At 40.0% G+C, this 19,896-nt stretch overlaps 1 protein-coding gene across 1 annotated transcript; it reads right to left on the reverse strand.

Annotated features, from left to right (window-relative positions):
- Window positions 1–1,788: 1,788 nt before the first annotated feature.
- On the reverse strand, window positions 1,789–19,616 carry LOC113036654 (uncharacterized). Its single transcript, XM_026193068.2, has 30 exons — window positions 19,454–19,616; window positions 19,145–19,253; window positions 17,194–17,330; window positions 16,921–17,046; window positions 16,531–16,710; window positions 15,678–15,902; window positions 15,421–15,547; window positions 15,052–15,251; window positions 14,746–14,958; window positions 14,490–14,635; window positions 13,726–13,853; window positions 13,409–13,553; window positions 10,895–11,027; window positions 10,604–10,735; window positions 10,375–10,501; window positions 10,065–10,276; window positions 9,813–9,975; window positions 9,623–9,711; window positions 8,698–8,858; window positions 6,841–6,955; window positions 6,283–6,479; window positions 6,155–6,203; window positions 5,168–5,314; window positions 4,732–5,067; window positions 4,459–4,556; window positions 4,267–4,373; window positions 4,083–4,162; window positions 3,264–3,292; window positions 3,116–3,196; window positions 1,789–2,645 (listed from the first exon to the last, which is right to left on the reverse strand). The coding sequence occupies exons 1-30, from the start codon at window positions 19,593–19,595 to the stop codon at window positions 2,163–2,165; spliced, it is 4,617 nt and encodes a 1,538-aa protein (XP_026048853.2). The 5' UTR covers window positions 19,596–19,616; the 3' UTR covers window positions 1,789–2,162.
- Between the last annotated feature and the right edge of the window lie 280 nt (window positions 19,617–19,896).

Here is a 19,896-nt window from a genome sequence, read left to right on the forward strand (position 1 = left end):
ATAATGAAAGAATACATAATGAGTCTTTTTTTCTCTATGTTCAGACCAAAGACGAGGCAGTACCAGCTCCAAATCAATAACTCAAAAAGACAGTCATGTACGTGCACTGACATCATTAACCAACAGCCTGCACAAGGGAATGAACGTGCAAATGAGTGGGTTTGAGAGTACATGTGCATGCTCATGTTTGTACGATAATTATGCCTCTTTGTGCATGTGTGTGCGTGCAGGCATCCTCGACGATTCACTGTACAGAGCAGATTTCTAGGGATTTGGAAGGATTTCAAGATTATACCGTGATTACAGCAGACAGCCATGGATCACACATGCCAGAAATTCTGATGTATATCTAATGTGCTCCTTGCTAGAAAAGCCTCTTAATACTGCAGTTTGAAATCACTCATGTGTCATTTCTATTCATTCTCAGTGTGTGACTATATCTGTATATTTCACATGCTATCACTGTGTTGAAAATTACCTTTAGTTTATTCTGACAATTATTCTGGCCAGTGAAACGAAGAAAGGTGTAACAATCCTCACAGTACACTCAGTATGAAGTAATCTAAACACTTAGCATTTGGTTTTTAAACAGACATGCAAAGTTATGTACTTCTCTTCATCTACACAATGTATTCCACACATTTACTCCTGACACTGTAAGCCTGTGATATTTTACATCATTCCTCACTGCTGGCTTGCTAAACATTAGGCTTCCTCTCAGGTCATGATGATTTGGTCTTATTTGGAACAAGTTTTGAATGTTGTTTGTTTGCTGCTTTATACATTATTTGTGGACGTTTGAAGTCAACCTATTTCAATTTGAATTTTATGGTTCTTTTGAAGTGGGCGCATGTATGATCCTTGTTGTTCTTTTTTGCAGAATGTATTGGATTTTCTAGAAAAATACAAAACTAAAAGGAAAAAAATCCAAGTTGCATAAATTTGTGTGCATTTTGGTAGTTTTTTACCAAATCGTTGTGGGAAGATGGGATAAAATAACAATTTTGAGATCAGACACATTACTCTATGCATATGGGCACACAGATACTTACACAATCATCACACAAAGCCATTCATCCTAAAAATAACCCATGTTTTCATCTAACCAACTAGAGCAAGCCTAATGTAGTAAATAACCACAAAGATTTACACACTCAGAGCTGCCCAGTAAGTTGTTTTATGTTGCCATGTCCCACTGCGAGGTACTCTGGACACAAATGCAAAATCAGTGGCACCAGAGCCAATCTAATTGATAAGGCATGAAATGTCATTGAGTCACTGAACTACACCTCACATGTGTACACACACATACACAGAGCCACGGGGCAATGCCAGATTCAACCAGGGGGACTTGGCACAGACCTCTAAGCTAACACTGATAGTAAGTGAAGACTTGTTCCATCTGACCTTCTGATTTGGCTCACAGCCCCCTGTAGGAATACTGACTTTCTATTATAAGACCCAGAACGCTATGCGTCAAATAAATCATTGAACCAGAAGAAGACAGCAGTTGTGCAACATAGACTTCTCTTTTTGGAGCAAAATCAAATCGGTGCCTTTCGAATTGTGCAGCTACGTTTAGTTCCACTCGATTAATCTGCTGGTTACAGAGAAATCTCACTAGAACGACAGCTCGGGGCATAAAGTTCAGAACCTGTAAGTGTGCAAGAGAGAGAAGAGTTATTGTAGTTTAATATTACATATTCATGAAAAACACGCGGGTTGTCACCTCGACACGGCGGAGAAGCTGCTGTGATCAGGAAGTAGAACAGAAGCACCGGTGTCACCTTGTGTTCAATCAGCTGAGCTTTATTGTCTTAACTAGAATATGATAATGAGCACAATCTGTCTTAGAGACCAGTATTAACTCCTGACTAAGAAATTCTTTGGACAAGCTGACAGACTGTGTCATGCCACTCCTTGCAGCTGCAAATTACTTTTGTCTGGATCCACACATAATTGAAAGGAGCTACGATGAATTGTTTTTACGAAGTGCACCAAAATGAAGACAGAGGTCACTTGTATCGTTACTCGAATAAAACAACAATATTGTACAGAAATAGCCACTCGAGGTCTAACATGAAGGAGCACAAAAAAGGAAAAAACCTTGATCATTTGTCCACATTCAGATTGTTGTGCACTCAAATGTCATCAGTATCTGTTTAGCTTGTTGTATTTTCTATTGCAGGCTGCCTTTTTAGCTCTTGCTCTCCTGGAACATTAAGATCTTGAGTGCCTAGCGTCTGGCAGCCCAATAATGTGTCAGCGTTGTTGCTTTGGACAGTGTTACTCTTCTGGTCAGAAATATGACTCTCCAGTTTATAGCTATCAAGACCTCTGCTCTCTTCGGCTTGCTGGCTGTGACTGTGGCTAGCTGAAATACTGTCCCGCCGCTGGCCATCGTTGGGGCTCAAGCCATCTGTACTACCATAATTCTCACTTTCTCCCTGCTGTGTAGTGCTGCTGTCTGTTTGTGTGCAGCCTCTTGTCCCATCTTTCGACTTGCTGTCATGCTGCTGGCATCGTGTGATCTGGCCTAATGTGATTTGGAGCTCATTGAGGCGCTGTAATACATAGCGTCTCTTCAGTTCCAGCAGGATTGTTCCATTACGACTCAGGCTTGGCATGTCTGTTGGAGTTGCCCTCTGCAGAAGAATAGATCACAGAGCATGTAATGTAAATGATGTGCCGTAAAGATATGACTGAGTTCATGCACATAGTCTCGAGCAATAATGCAAATTCAGACACAGATCACGTTCATGCATACTGATTTACGCATTTCTCTTTTAAGTCAAGGCTGAACATCATCATGAATATCGTAGATTAAAACGAGTTATCACCATTCAATCACTGCAATGTGCCATTTATATGTATGAAATGCAGTAATAGCAGATACTGGCAAAATCAAACGAGATCATTTCACAACGCTGAAGTGAAACTTGGATGAAATCAAAACACAAAGACATCATTTAAAAGCCCTTCACAACACAATTAAATTAACACAGAGATTCATGTTTTGGATTATGTAATTATATGTGCAGTGTATAATGTTCCAGCTAATTACTGCAGAATGGTTTCCAGCGCTGTTCTCTCTTTCCTTTAGCCATGTGCTCACATTAGTTCTCTTCTGTAGTTGCGTGCTCAGCAGCAAGAACGACTCATTCATGCGATCAATTTCTTCCTCTATACATGACATCTGGAAGAGAAATAATGGTTGACGGTTCACTTAAATTAAAATTCTGTTTCATTTTTTATATTTTTACCTGCACTGGTGTCCCCTTTGGTGGTAAACCTGAAAAAAAAGAATAAAAATTTGTGTCTGGGATTTGTAGAATGGAAAATACAACAAAAGAAACACCAAACAATATGTGAATATATGAAGCACAAAAACCACCCAATGCACTTCAGCCCTCAATATCATGGTTTTATGGAAACCTTGAACTCTGTGCACCAGGACACTGAAACAAAAGTCTTTTAGGTGCTTAACAGCGTAAAAACAAAACAAAAACAAAACAGAAAATCTCTCCAAGACTTCATATGATACTTTAATGATGTTTTATGTTTTAAGTGGCAAAAATGAAATGAACAACATCTGCATGAAATCACAGATGGGCTTGTTCATCAACTTTTAGGGCTGGAATATTATTATGGGCATTGTTTCGCAAGACCGCTTGCTGATGTCACTGAGGCTTCATGGTCAAAAGCAGAAGTTTAAATCATCAAATCAGTCCATGCATAAGAAAATAGTACAAGACTGCAACAAATGTCCACAGAATTTCAGCTGATCAACACATGATGATGTTTTGTTCGCAGCTCCTTATACATTTTCCTATACTGACAACAAATGCCACAACTGTAATTTTTTAAATAAATTAATTTTGCAACCTTTAGCATATGAACTATTTTATTTATGAAGCTGGTGAAGGTCTATTTTCCCTTTACTTTTAGATAGTAGCTTTGCAAAGACCCCTTAATGTGATATTTATTGTTTTACAGCAATAAATGCACCGTGAAAATCCTGTGAGTATTTTATGTAATAGTAATTCTTTTTGAATTACTATTACAATCAATAGTTGTCATACCTTTGTCTGTGGTCTGAGCTGGAGTATGTTTGAGTTCAGAAATGAGCTGCTCCAGCTGGAAATATTTGTATTTCTTGAGTCTGAATTGGCAAAAAGGGAGAAATATTACATATTGTAATATAAATATTTTGCTGAAATGACAAACTTCATTTATTCTGCTGTAATCGTTATCTGTCTCACCAACCTGCTAGCTAATAGGTGCTCAGTGAAGCGGGCTTCAGTGGGAACTCTAATGTTGAGAAATTCCTCAACTAATGTGTTATTCCGCCCCTTCAAAGCATCGAAATTGGACTGTTAAAAGAAGGCATAAAATGTTATCTGCCTCCATTTTTATACTATGAGAATGATGAGTGAGGTTTAAAGAGCACTTACACACCTCTGCTGTGCTCCATTTGAAAGAAACATTGAACAACTGAAGGCTTAGAACTGAAATGGCCTCATGGAGTGCTTGCATAAAGCTCTGGGCTTTGGATCCTGGATTAAAAAATACATATACAAATCTATATATCAGTGTTTTTAAAGAAGATTACATACTTTGTGCTTTCAAAGTTAATTGCCAGGGATATTACTCTGTACTATATGACAGTTGCCAAACGAGGACACGATACTGTCCTTCAGAACTGTCTTCTATTGGTTTTTCTCTGATTACCAGATGCTATGTGGGCCATTGACTGCAGGATGACAGAGATGAAATGTCCCACGTGCTGAAGCTTTGCCTCTGACAGATACAGGATTTGATTGGTCGCATCAAAATAAAAGTCCCTGGAGCAGTGTGACAGTAGACCCCCATTAGAGGAAGATGGAGCGAATGGAATCGACTTGGCCAGCAGGAGAAGAGCACTGGGGAACATGGGGCAGTTTTCAAGCAATTGCATCACCTGACAACCAAACAAAAAAATGGCAGAGTCCTGTGGGGAGAGGTTGTCCAGTGCAGTCGGGATGAGCTGCCCATCATAATTCCCCTTTGCAGAATTATCTGCAACTCCTAAAAAGGGGGAAAAAAGAGATAATTTTAGAACTTGGTATATGTTACATTGATCAAATATTATGTGTGTTTTAGAGATCTCGTTATAATGTTTCTGTACCATTGCTAAAATATTGTTTTGACTCATCCATGGTGAGATTTTGTAAAGATTGTTGGATCTCCTGCAGGGTCTTGAATAGAGGTGATATCATGATAAGCTTGGACAGGTCATGATCACTTAAAGAAGGAGCTGTGCTCTGTATATGGTCTAGGACACAGAGAAATAACATTAGCAGAACACACTATAAACTGACCAGGCATAGGATTATGGACACCTGGTATCTGGATCAGATGTTAGTAACACATCTGTTATGTCCTGTAAGTTGTTTGTCCAACACAACCCAAAGATGCTTGATGCCGCTGTTGACTTGCCTCCCATAGTGCATCCTGCTGCCAGGTGTTCCCCTGGTAAGTGATGCACATATACGCGGCCATCATGTTAAAGAAAATATGATTAATCAGACCAGGCCACCTTCTTCCATTGATCGTGGTCCAGTTCTGATACTCGCGTGCCCATCGTTGGAGCTTTCAGTAGTGACAGAGGCATGGGTACCCTGACTGGTCTGCAACTGTGCAGCCCCACACAAAACAAACTGCGACGCCTGTGTAGTCTGACACCCTTCTGTCAGCATAAACTATCTTGACAATCTGAGCTACAGTAGCTAATCTCTTTTGTGATAACATGGGCCAGCCTTCCCTCCCCTTGTGCATCAGCGAGCCTTGGCTGCCCATGACCTTGTCACTGGTTCACCACAGTTCCTTCCTTCCCCCACAAGATCTGCAGTTTTGGAGATGCTCCAGAGAACGCATTCGTCTAGCCATCACAATCTGACACTTGACAGACTTGCTCAAATCCTTTTGCCTGCCCATTTTCCTGCTTCAAACACATCAACAAAATGTTCATTTGCTCCCATATCCCACCCACTAACAGGTGACATGATAAAGAGAAATAATCGCTTCACCTCTTGGTGTTCATAATATTATGCCTGATCAGTGTAATATTCTGATATTATTGTACATGCATACAAAGTAGTGATTTATTCCTTACCGGGCTCGTGTGGAAGAGCTCCTGCTTTGGTCACATTCACTGAGGAAAACTGTGGATCATTGAGTGAGGAATTTACTCTCTACTTTATATCATAAATACACAATACAGAGAGAATGCCACTGCAGTACCTGCATCAAACACATGTTAGTGTCATTGGGTTGCATGTATCCAGCTTGCGCCTCACACTCTCTGGTATCGTGATGACCTGTGTGACAGTACAGGGGACCAGACAAATCCTGGTTCTGCCAAGCGTCTCCTGTCAGCCTGCATAAGAGAGTTTCCACTGACCTGACCAGAGCTCCCAGCAATGACATGCAGGCCTCAACTTGAATGATGGAGATGTTCAGTTACATACAAAAAAAAAATTAAATTGTGACATAAATTTCCATTTCTCTTAATGCACAACAAGAAACAGCCAGCATGCTTCTGTGTGATGGTCCACAAAACACAACACAAACCACATATTATCATCTTTACACTTTGGTGTTTTATGCTAAGCTAAAGTAATTGTCTGTAACTTTACAGCTATGATGCGTGCATGTGGTTCTCAACAAGAAATGAAGAATTCACATTTCCCAGACTGACTAAATATCCCTTTAATGATCTATCTTATTATTAGAGACGGTCATTCATCTTCAGTAGAAGACATTACTCTCATCCTCATGATCATCATCATTTATTTTTACCTTGTGTATGTCTCTCCCCCACACTGCTGCCTGATGGTTCATCCTTCATTGTTTTATGAACTAATATCTCTTTAAGGAGGCTCATTTTTTTATGATCCATATTCTCCAAGGCATTCTGAAAGAAGGATAAAGAATTTTTATTCTGTTTCCTTGAGGGGAACAAGATTGCATTATTATGTATGTGTTATGTATGGACAAGCAAGTCCATAAGTTGTTCTTATTAATGGTTCATAACTGACCTATAAAGTGTGGTAAGTGATTTACTCATCATTAATAAACAAAACAAAACAACAACAAAAAACATTAACTGAAACTTTAAATAAATGACTTCAACTGTTTATGAGAAGGAGCACTTCTTGGATTCAAACCGCTTCTCTTTGAGGTGCTGGTTTGATGGTAAACAAATAATAAAAAGTAGTTGGGGTATCAGTGAGAGCAGCAATGCAATGAGGCACCATTAATCAGTGTAAGGGGGTCTCACATGCTAGAGGATAAAATGGGACACAGCCTCCCAGCAAACATGGTTGCCTAGAGCATGGGTATGAAGTGTAAGGGCCAGAATATAAAATTAGTTTGACATTCCAGGTGTAAAGGATCCTATAAGAATAGTCATTGTAAACATTGCTCAAATGTACTGCAGATGTTAATTTGATTTCACCTCTTAAAAGGAGTTTGCTATTAATCATTTTATTAATAAAAAAACGTATTTGCCATCTGCAGGCTGTAGTGTCCCAGCTGCAAAGTTGTTTTTTTTTATTTTATTTTATTAATGGTAGAACGAAAAGACTATTTAACTACTCTCTGAACTGTGTGAGGAGACAACCACACAGATATGGAGAGAACATGGAAAATATGGAAACTCCAGATGTCATGAGTCGCTGTGTGGCAGGCAGGAGTTGGACCCAAAATGCAGGCACTCAGGCATGAGGTTTAAACACAAAAAACTCAGCTTTATTTGCTGGCAGGGGAAAGTCATTAAAAAAGCAAACTAAACTGGAAACTCATAAACAAAACTCACAGTGAGACAAAGGGAGATCCACACAGCATGAGGGACGACACGACAGTGACCAAGAGAAACACAGGGTTTAAATACACTGGGAAGTAACGAGGGGAATGAGACACAGAAGGAGAGCACAGCTGGGAGAAATCAGAACTGACGAGACAAGGAAGCGTAAAGTGAACACACTGAGATAAGACAGAGACTTTCAAAGTAAAACAGGAAACACATAACACAGACTGAACAAAAGACACAGACTCACATGCAGGCACTACAACAGAGGGAACAGAGACGTGGGACCAGGGCAGACACAGACGCTGACTGGACACGGGGATATAGCGGACAGGGGAGACAGCAACTAAGGATTACACAGAGTCAAACCATAAGACATGACTCTAACAAAGAAACCAAAGCATAGAAATGATAAATAATATATAAACTCAAAACCCTGGCTCAACGACCCAGGCATCCTAACACCGGATGGTGGATTTAAACCCAGTACTTTCTCCCTGTGAGCCAACAGTGCTAACCACTACATTGCCCCTTTGTCCTGTTTCTAAGCGCTTCCTATCGAACATTCACTGTTCGATGAATGAATTGGCAATGACTTGGGGTCAGTTATTTGTCCAAGGATGCTTTGGCATGCAGACTGAAGCAACCAGAGACCAATCCACCAGTAAAGCAATACATCAATCAACCGATCAATATATGACCTGCCCTACCCTCAGGGCGACAGGCATCCCCACCTGATGGATGTCTTTTAGGTTTTGTACTAAACATGAACTGTGGTGGCAAGATAATTTATCCAACAGCTTTACTGGATTATTCCATGCATTATTTATTACAATATTAAAACTCACCTTGAATGATTCAGTGTGTTGACAGATGTTTCTATAAAACTCCTGTATGTCTTTGCGGTGCCGGGCCAGCTGTGAGGCTATATGGAGGTTCTGATCCTCCAGCTTGTCGTAAAGAGTCTTCACATTAAACTCCTCCAAATCACAGCACCCTGGCACTCCTCCTAAACAAGGCCAGTAAATGTCAACAATGGGAAAGATTGAAATGGCTTGAAAAAATAACAGAAGGGCCTCATCATGACATCTTTAAGATCTGAGGAGATGATCTTGTGAAGCATGAACGCACATTGAAATTATAAGCTCAGTTTGGCTCCATAGTAATTTAGTGGAGTCGGTCTAGCTTTCTTTAGTGGTAACAGCACAAGCCATTACAGTATGATATAAGCCATTATTTTCTTTATCGTCAATCAGATGTGGAATAGGCTGTTAACTGCTAGCTGGTCATGCGTGATGGTTTCATAATGGCTAGGCCAATTGGCATTTAAACGCCCAATCAAGCTGCATGAATAATGTAATAAGCGTCAACTGAGAAACATTACCGTCACCTCCACTATCAGAGATTAGAAAGAAACAAGGCAAATGTAGTGAAAAGTCGACGAAAGGGAGCTGCCAAAGTTTGTTTTAGTGAAAGTTTTCTGGAAAACTTTTAGTCTTTGGTTATTGGCCAAGTCGTCCAAGAGGTACAGAAAATTTCTTTAGTGAATTTGATAAAACATAGTTGCAGTAAGTCATAAAAGTAAACTTTAAATGCATTTCAGACTTAAGTTTCATATACTGTGATACCATATTTAATTGAATACAAATTAGAGCATGTTTAGGCCAAAAAATTACTCTCCATCACAGTTACACATTTATTGCAATTGCTTGAAAACCCATAGATAGATAAAAAAACAAAAAGCACTGGCACAGTATTAAACAAGGGGCTTACCTCCTTTTGAAATAGCAGGCTCCTCAGCTTCTGCTCCTTCTCCAACACCTCTACTACCAAGGAAATCACCTTGGTTTGGGACCACTAAGCTGAAAAACAAAGACTCGAATTTTGTTTATTTTCACTTGTTTAAAAGTGTTTTATGTATTTTTTAGAACACAACGTCAGCACTGCTGTCACACCAGTATACCTTTCTCTGCTGCATGCACACTCCACCGGACAGAAAGGCTCCCCGAGGCTGCGCCACTTTGGCTTTATCCTCCACTGGGAGACAAGCTTTGCTTTGCTAGGTCGCAAAACTAGTACTGTAGTGGTCAGAATTACGACCACAACCAAGAGCAGACTAAGGATCCCTGCACACAGTCAGCATTGTGTCATGGTGAAAGCTAATTCATTACAATAATACCCCTGTAAACAGTTAGTCAGCAATACAAATACCCACCAGCAATCACTCCCCAGTCGGGCAGAAGGTTTAGTTTGTGTTTCTTGACAATCCCGTGCTTGACCAATTGTGCTGGGGTCATGGGTTGAAACACAGCAGCCCTGGGGCCACACTCTGTCCCCTCCTCACTGACTACCACTACCAGACTCCACTGTGGGACAACACTGTCAACAAACACGTACTTCCCCGTTTCAGAAAAAACATGGGCAAACCTGGCAATGGAAAGATGACGAAGAGGAATACAAATTAGAACATGAGATAACGATTCTGTGTGCCCACAGTTATGTGAGGATTGTTACCTATATGTTACCTTGAGGAGTTAAAGTTTGTTTGCTTCATGAGTATCTGTAGATGTCTAAAGGCACCAAAGTCCCAGCTGGGGTTGCTGTTAAACAGGTGGTCTTTTTGATAAACTGGAAAGTGGCTGAGATGGCGGTCTAAGAGAATTCAAAGTTAGAAGTAAGAGGACAGTGGTTTAAAAAAAAAGAAAAAAATCACACACTGTGATAAAACCATGGTAAAAGTAAAAACAGCTGTACCTGTGTGGTTGATGGTGAGATGAAAAATGAGCATGTCACCAGAGGAAAGACAGGCAATGGGGTTGGGGATTCGAGGTAAGACAGCCAGATCTGCTGTGTCTCTTCTATTTCTGGGTCTTGTTTTTAGGACTTCTATTGGCTCAGTGAAGAGATAGCATTGTGTCACAGATTGCACAGTTTTGTCAACCAATTAAAGCCAAAATGTTTACAGTTAATTGGTGGTAGATACAGAAAACAAACGGATTGCATGGCAAAAGAAAATATATCAATCAACATGTCAGCTCTAATCACCTGACAGAAACTGATTGATGACATCTTTTTGTGTGGGAATCCAACCAAACACTCCTTCAGAGTCAAACTGGACCAAGTGTGTTTTCCCAATATTCTTTAAATGGATATCTGGTCCTAAAATATTTGTTATTCTCTGAAAATAAAAGGAAATAACACAAACTACAACACTAGAAAAGCGCATGTTATTTTGTATCTATTATGTTGGAGAGAAAACATAATGTAAGGAACAATTGTGCCATACTGTGTTTCTATTTTAACTATAGTTTTTCCAGTTGCTGATATTTGTCAGTTTTTATTTATATGTAGTGTTAAGTATGTGTTCCAATACACATTCACAGTAATGCCATGCTACACCTTGGTCACAATAATAAAAAAAATATCCTTAACTTGAGAAAAAGATATTTTTGTTGTTAGACAAATAACATGCACACTTACATTACTGTGCAAAAGTCTTGAGACACCTTATTTCTTTATGTTTTATTAGGAAAATAGGTGCAGAGATTCAATTAAATTTTCAATTCAACTCAATTTTATATGCATGGCACCAAATCATAACATCAGTCACCTCAGTGGTAAGAAAGTTAAAGACCCTACAATAACAGTGTGAAAAACCTCAACAATCAAACAACACCCTATGAGCAATCATTCAGGAAGGAAAAACTCCCTTTTAACAGGAGGAAACCTCCAGTTCAGGCAGGAGCATCCATCTGCTGCGATTGGTTGGGGGTGAAACATGTACAAACATTAATGGAAATACAGTATAAAGCTGCTTTTGGCTGCACCCTTGTTGCAAATGGGGTAGCTCTGCAAATTGCTTGATTTGGCACAGTTTTATGCTTTTCCTGACCCAACCACAAAGCCAGCTACCTTTCACTTGCCACTACACTACACTACATTACAGTAGATGGAACTTATATATACATTATTTAAGGCAAAAACGCAGTTTGTAGAATTCTAATGAACTTAAGTTAATGTTTGGCATGGCCACCTTTATTATTTTAGAACCTGAACTCTCTTCGGCAAGATTTCCTCTTATTAAGAGTTGTTCTCCAGGCTTCTTGAAGGACATTCAAAGCGTGTCTTTGAATGTCTTTTGTTCTTTTCTCTGTCAAAATTGTCCCACACTGCCTCAGTAATGTTGAGGTCCAAGCTCTGGGAAGGAACGACACTGTGCCATTGTGTGGTTTTCCATCCGCTTTACCTGTTATGCTTTTACTGCATTGGCAGTGTGTTTGGGATCATTGTCATGCTGAAAAGTGAAGCCGCTGCCAAACATACACTTTCCAGGTGGTACTGCATGGTGGATCAAAATGTGACAGTACTTTTCTGCATGGTTCCATCAATTTTGACAAGATTCCAAGAGCACAGGCTGTAATGCAGTCCCAAACCATGACACAGCCTCCAACATATGGGACCTGCTTTATACAGTTTGACAAATATTTGACGACAGCTCCAGTTCTTGTACAGTTTGGCATGTGCTTTTTCTTGCCGTTCCCTTCTTTGACTATGGTTTCTTGACAGACACCCTTCTGCTGAGACCATGTCTCATGAGACTTCGGTGAACAGCACATGGATCAACTGAAGTGCCACATGCATTTCTCGGGTCCTGTGTCAGAACTTTGTTGGATTTTTTCCTATTTCTAAAGGAAATGACTTGAAGATACTTCATATATGCTACAGAAAGTTGTTAGGCTTAGCCCTTCTTTGTTGGTCATCCACTTGGTTCAGTTTCCTCATTTTTAAGGACACAGTGCATACCCTGCTGTCATATGTCATGTTTTCAGCCAATAACTCCTTGGGAATTGGCATGTGGGTGCAAAAATTACTGTTTTATGCCTGTTAAACTGTTATCGTTGGGATCTTTCATAGTTTCAACCAAAGAAATAGGAAAACAATATATGTGATTTTGTGACAGCCTGCGAATAACAAAGTGCCTAAAGATACAAATAAAAAGGCAATGTTAAAATAAAACCCTGGAAAAACAGAAAACCTGGAGAACTCAAGCCAACTTTTAAAAATCACAAATCTGGCAAAATATAAAGAAACGAGGGGTGGCTCAAGACTTTTGCACAACACTGTATATATGATGAAACTCACAGAAAATGAAAAAACCTCTTGCTGGAATAACTTGGAATAACGAAATACTTTTTCTTTGATGGTGAGCAGACTTCACTATTTATCACTGTCACTTCATCATATGCAATGATATCACAAAATCTGCAGTTGCAACATTTTTTCACATCATGCTGAAACCTTGTCAAATGCTGTGCCAAGCTTTCTGCCTACTAATTGATGTAGCTAAACCCTACAGTGTGAGGAGTCGCTTGGCTGCGTCAGTACAGTTCTAATGTTGTATTTGTACTTGTTTTTCAAGTATCCCTCCTCTCATTCCCGCACACATTTAGAGTAACTGATCACTAATTATAAGAGAAATAATTGAATTGGATAGCTGGATATCCTTGCAAGGTGTAGCTGATCAACAGTTGTCAGTGGCCCATGTTAACCTTCCATCACCTTTGCCCAGACCATGCTATGGCTTTCTTTGATGCTGAGCAGCAGGTGTCCATCTGGTGAAAGCTGAGCAGAGAGCTGAGGCAGTCTGGAAAGGCAGGATGTATTGCAAAGCTCCTCAGCAGACACGTATCGCTCACACTGGCAGCTGGGGTGCAGATAAGGCAAGAGACAGAAAGGCAACATATCAGGCTGTATACCAGCTAGAATCCTAATTCACTTCTTTATTAGATGTAGCTTTAGTAGTTTTTACAGAGCAACAGTAAATCGGACTCGGCTTACATGATTTGGTAAAGGAAAAAGGTGATAAGGTGACTCACATGCCCATCTCCGCATCCAGAGTTCCTCCATGTGGTCCACAGGTGATACTGCAGGAGTGGAGGGACGGTGACACACACTCTCTGGATGCAGCCAAGCGCACCTCTCCTGTGGCACATCGTCTGTTCACCTGAAACAAACAAAAACTCAGACGTCCGAAAGGGCATACAAGGTTTTTGCAATATGTTGCATCATGTGTGACTGAACCTTCATTTACACCATAGTATAGTCTTCTATAGTCTTCTAGGCAAAACGTATTGCAAAGGGAGTGAGTCAAACTTCAAATCTTGACTGGGTTCTTTTTTTTTTTTTTTTTGGTTTAAAAAGTGGAAAGCTTTTCATGTGATTCATGAAAAGCTCTTTTTAACGTTAGACACATGAATGGTGTTTTGCAGGTGAGTCTACAGAGTTGCGCAGGAACAAAAAGAAAATTAGAAAATTTCACACTGTCAATATGTCTTTGAAGGTTCTCAGTCATCCAGGTCATCGTAGTCTAAGGAGCTTGGAAAGAAAAGCGTCTGGACTTCTTTGAGTTGCTTGAAGACGTTTCACCTCTCATCTGAGAACATTCAGAACTGAAGAAGAAGCTTCTCGGATGAGAGGTGAAACGTCTTCAAGCAACTCAAAGAAGTCCAGACGCTTTTCTTTCCAAGCTCCTTAGACTTCACACTGTCAAGTTGAAGTGTAAGTTTTTTGAGTCAACAAACGCATTATTGAGGAAAAAAATGCATAGATTAAACCAAATACCTTAATGGTTTTAACTGACCTCAGGCTGACAGTCCAATTCACTATCGGCAGTAGATATTTTAAAATCCAGCTCGTTATAGAAGATAAAGCCAGTTCTGCACAAACATGAACCATCTGAATACTGGAAAGCACGGTTCTTGCCAATGCAGGTACAGGAAAAAGAACCTGAGAAAGCAAGCGACACACGGCATGGCAGTTTGTGGTCCTGATTTCCAACTCGCAACAAAGTTTACTATAAAAACTTTTTAAATCAGTCTGTTATTTACTGCTCTAACCAGCTTGTGAGGTGGAGGAGCTACCACAGGGGAAGCAGGCCTTCTGGGCAGGCAGGTGGTTGAAGGTGTTTTCCAGACACAGGCGACAGTCATCCATTTTCTCAGCACGAGTGAGGTTGCCGAATGAGCCAGGTGGGCAGGATATCGGCTGAGTGGATCCCAAAGAGCAAACATAGCCAAGAGGGCAAGGGTTTTTCTTGTAGTTGTCTGCACCTGTTGCATTAAATGTGTATGAAATGAGAAATACTGTACAATTGAGATCATTTAGGATGATGAAAAATTCCTGCCAAAACGTATATAAAGTACCTGGGGGGCAGAAGTATCCTGGTGGACAAGGAAGGCATTGCAGAATGGAGGCTAGAGATGGACGATAGGTGCCCCCCTCACACACAATACAGCAGCTGTTTTTGGACCCTCTGAGCCCACTAGTGTTGGCAGGCATAGAGCCGCCTTCGCAGGACTTCATGGAAGAGCTGTTGGCTGGGCAATAGTATGGAAATGGACAGCTGTGGAGCATGGTAACAGGGTTATTTATAAAGCTTTAAACCACATGAAGTAGAATCAGTCAAAACCTATCAAGCTTTCATCATTTAAAGCCTCTCATTTTTTATATCACACAGAGTGGACACTTGCCTTTGTGCCAGATTTAGCTTGTTAGAGCTGTCGTGTACTCACAGTTGTTTGGGACTGTTGTAGGAATGAGATCCTTCAGGGCAAAAATAACCTTCTGGACAGGCTTCAGGCTCAGCAGTTTGGGGTCCACAGTACGATCCAGCTCTGCATGGCCTCTCTGAAACCGCACCTAGATTATGATCAAACACTTGTTACAACACTCACTGCTATGTTTGGAAAGGAAGGAATTTAAAATGGTTCAGACATCGCATCCAGAGGCTAAAATGAGCTTTCACATAAAACTATTCTGAGAAACCCACCAACAGGACACTGATAGGAAGCCCGACAGGGTATCCCTTCAACGTTGGGTTTTCCTGTATCCTGGGGGTGTGGGCAGAAGGTTCCCCCTGCACAGAGTTCACACTGGCTGGGTGCAGCAGCTCCCGGAAGCTGCCTCATGGTGCCTGCGGGGCAGAGGATAGGAGGCCCAGTCCCACTACACCAGAAGCCAGGTGGGCAGGGATGTTTGGAGTAGTCTGTCAGCCCTACAACAACAACCATTTTCTAAAAACAACAAATCACTATATAGTGTGACAGATATATGAACCACAAAGCTTGCTAAAATTATTAAAGTTTTTTTAATAAGCCTTCCCACAAAGGCAGCAAAGGCAGCAAAAGAAAGGACCGTAACAACCTGCTGCACATTATCCACTAGCTAAGGCAACAATATGATTTAGTGTCAACCATAAACTTTTGTGAGAGGACCAGAAACAAGGTTGTTGTTTTTTTATTTGAAAATTCAGTGCACGTGGCCTCATGTGAAGAGTTAAAATTCAATGCCTTCCCTCACATCATATTTCTTTCATTCATAGTTTAGGCACAACTATGATAATGTGCACCATATACTGTATACGGACATTAATGCAGTCTTGAAAGGAGCTGGCTTTGAATTGCCCTTGCAGATGTGCATTAAAACCCAACAGAGAAAAAAAGATTACAGATGTATTTTAAAATGTATTACAGTGCACCATACTGTAGGCACGGGGTATAATCAGAACTGAATAACAGAATGGAATAATGTGTAGCTTTTACAGGGAAGGAAAAGGAATCTGTTACATTTATAGATTAAATTTGAGTTCATCTTTTAAAACATGAGGATATGGCGTATCAGACCTGTGCTGTTACAGTGTGAACCAGGTGGGCATGGCAGGCAGTCACCCTTGCTGTGTGCTCCAGGAGAAGCTCGATAAGTGTAGAGAGGGCATGGCCTGGCACCAGTCCCTCCAACAAAGTCGCCACCAGGCAGACCATCACAGTAATGACCAGCAGGACACAGATGAGCAACTGGGTCTCCTGCAAGCAAACATCACAAAAAGTTGTTTAGGAGGAAAACAGGTTTCTGATACTTGGTATATACACGAACAATTTTTATGCTACAAGAAGAGATCAGCCTCTCCTATTCTCTTTCATCAGATCAGAAAATTTAAGTATCTTGATTAAAATTTTGTATTTTTACCCTTAATACTTGATTAAAATGGCTACAAAACTTCACTCAGTTCATACCAGATTTGCACCAATACTGGGGTGGGCAAGGTAAGCAATCCTGTAGGCTGGCACCTCCTGGGGAGCTTCTGATGGTATTTGCAGGACACAACCGAGCCTGTTTTGTGCCTTCGGGGCAATAGAAACCTAGAATAAAGGAAACATTTGGTATTTAACAATTTATTTAGCTAAACTACAGAGAATAAAAGCATTAACATTGATTTGTTGGTAGTTTCTTCTACATTGTTAGTTTTTAAAATTATATATCTTTCTCTCTATATATGCATATTGCACCTGGTGGACACGGTCCAGCACACTGCACACCCCACTGGCACTGGGTTAAGTTAAACACTGGTCCCTGAGGGGTGAAATCTGTGCTTCCAGAAACGCAGATATACCCTGCAGCACAAACACCTTGGATCTTACCACCCCTAAGGAAACATACAGTTAGTTAGTCAGTACATAAAACCACAAGATTCACTCCATGCAGCCAGAAATATATGCCTATGCACACATAATTAATTTAGAAGAATCTGAAACGTATGCTCCATTTAACAAATACAAAGATAATAACATCATCTCTTCTTGTTTAATGTTTACTCTGAGTTGATTATGATCATGCACATGAAGGCAGTCATTTAGTTTTGGCAGTGAACCGTGGCTACTGATCATGACATACTTGTGCATTCTGATGTGATAACAGTGAGTGTTTGTCTTTGAGCACTGTAACTGATGATTACAGTGTTCAAAGAGTTGATCATGACAGGAAGGGCAGTGGAGATACAATGTATGTTAAATGTTAAACGCATCATCCGCTGTAATTTGTGATGCTTTGCAAAATCTTAATTACTTGGAAGTAATTAAAAATGGCTAAGAGAACAATTTATGAATAATTTATAAGTTATTAAAATTAAATCTGTAAATTTATGTTACTAGGTCTCATTCTTTGAAAATCTTAAGAACCAGCAATTTTATATGAGCTATGCATTGGTCATATAGAGTTAATATAATGCATGATGTTTAGCCTGCATGCCAACATTTTTGACATAATGACAATTAACATAATGGACGCTATTATAAAGCAATATAGGATTTCTAGGAGAGATGATCGATGAACAAGTTTTAAGAAAGAAATGTCCAACTCCGATCTGAAAATCCAAATCACAGCACTACATAAGATCCATTTAAAACCGCAATAACCTTTCTGAATTATTGAAAGAGATAAAGTTGCTGTCGTGCTCCATGTTTTAATAAACTCAGTTAAAATTATCAGTAAAGCTGATATTGCTGGGTATCTTAATGAACATTTTCTATCAGCTAGTTCTGTTTTTAATGAAAATGTGGTCTCAGAGTTCTAATTTGAATCCCATGTCTTTTTCATCTATTACCTCCATATCAAAAGAACCCATTTGTCTTTAGATCAATTTCTTCAAAAGGTTTGAAATCCATTCATCCAAAAAAGTCATCTGGACCTGCCAATCTGATTCCCCGTCATCTAAAGCTAACAGCTGATGCAACTGCTGAGCCTGTTCCTCATATTATTATTTCTCCAGATTTTAGGGTGATTTAGTGTCCAGACTAATATTGCTCTAAAATCTGTAAAGCAGCCTATGTTCTCCCCTTCTAAAAAGTTTCATTTTAAAGAATTATAGCTAAACTTTCCACTCTTGTTAAAACTCTGGTATTTGCAATAAGCTCTTTGATGGCTTTAGATCAGTTCATAGTACCATAATATGTGTGGGTTACAAATTATGTTGTTAATGCATTTTTCTGCCTTGTTTGTTGATCTATCCAAGGCATTATATTCTCTTAGTCAGACTCGGTTCTCTGGGCCAAATCTTATTTAGAAGCTGAACTGGGGCAAAATGGAAAGGTACTGAAGGCATATACAACTTTTAGAGCAACATATGGTACCATCCAGATTTTGCTTTTTGTTTTTGGAACTGGGGTTTAGGGTATCTGGTTCGATAGTGTATGTATGCTGTTATGTTCCTTTATTTATTTATCAATAAATATTTTTAATTTGTAAATTTATAATTTTGTATTGGTGTGTCTTCTTGGCGTGGTCTCCCTTAAAAAGAGATTTTATTCTCAAGGGACTTACTGTTAAATAAAGCATAAATAAATAAAATAAATAAATATGTCTGTATACACAAGGTGTGCATGGGCCTAGCTGTATGTTTATCTAAGTCAGTGCACTGTTTCTGAATATTTGAGGGTGCAAGACGTGCATGGGACTGTGTACCTGCAGAACTTTCCTGGAGGGCAGGGTGAACACTCTCTCTCTTCCTGTAAACCTCCCAGATCTGAAAGGGTGTATGTCCCATTAGGACAGGGCTGAGGTACCATTGTTCCTAGAAGAAAAACAAAAGGTGGGATAAAACAAAAGCCTTTATTGGTCATCTCATCTTGATTTTGAAATAAACCAAGTGGATTAACATTCTTGTCAAAAGAAAGACATGAGACTAATATTGGTCTCATGTCAATGAATATGTCAGTGAGCTATAAATAAAAGTTTAAATCTTTTATTGTCAAGAGCTTCTTTTCAGCATACCTGCAGGGCAGAATGAATGTGGTGGGCAGGGTAGTGGATCTCCCACTATGGCCTCCTCACAGTAGAAACCAGGTCTGCAGGGAATGCAGCTGTCTGATCCCTGGTTAGGCTGGTACTCTCCTGTGGGACAAGGCAAGGCCATGGAAGAACCTTGCAGACAGTGGTGGCCCTTAGTTGGAATGAAAAAGGTGAAGGAACATCAGAGAAGTGGCACCCAATTTAGCAGAAAATTGATATTAAACTACGTGGCACAACCATTTATTACACATATGTCTGGAAAATAATAGAGAAGACATGGGGAAGTAATTCAGTTGGAGAGAAGTCTATATGTTCAACCTTACCTTGGGACAGAGGAATGCATATGGCGTAGTTGAAGAGAAATCAAAAGGGCAGTAGAAACCAGCAGCACAAGGACCACTGGGGCTAGCCAGACCGTCTGTAGA

This window comes from Astatotilapia calliptera, chromosome 14 (genome assembly GCF_964374335.1).
Source record: "Astatotilapia calliptera chromosome 14, fAstCal68.1, whole genome shotgun sequence".
NCBI classification, from domain to species: Eukaryota; Metazoa; Chordata; class Actinopteri; order Cichliformes; family Cichlidae; genus Astatotilapia; species Astatotilapia calliptera.

Excerpts from the sequence above, each read along its gene's own strand:
- LOC113036654 (XM_026193068.2), bottom strand. The coding sequence starts at position 19,595 with ATGGCCTTGCCTTGTCCCACAGGAGAGTACCAGCCTAACCAGGGATCA. Across the intron at positions 9,712-9,812 it reads TGTGCATGCAGCAGAGAAAG|CTTAGTGGTCCCAAACCAAG; the intron begins GTATACTGGTGT and ends TTTGTTTTTCAG. Across the intron at positions 3,197-3,263 it reads CAAAGGGGACACCAGTGCAG|ATGTCATGTATAGAGGAAGA; the intron begins GTAAAAATATAA and ends TTTCTCTTCCAG.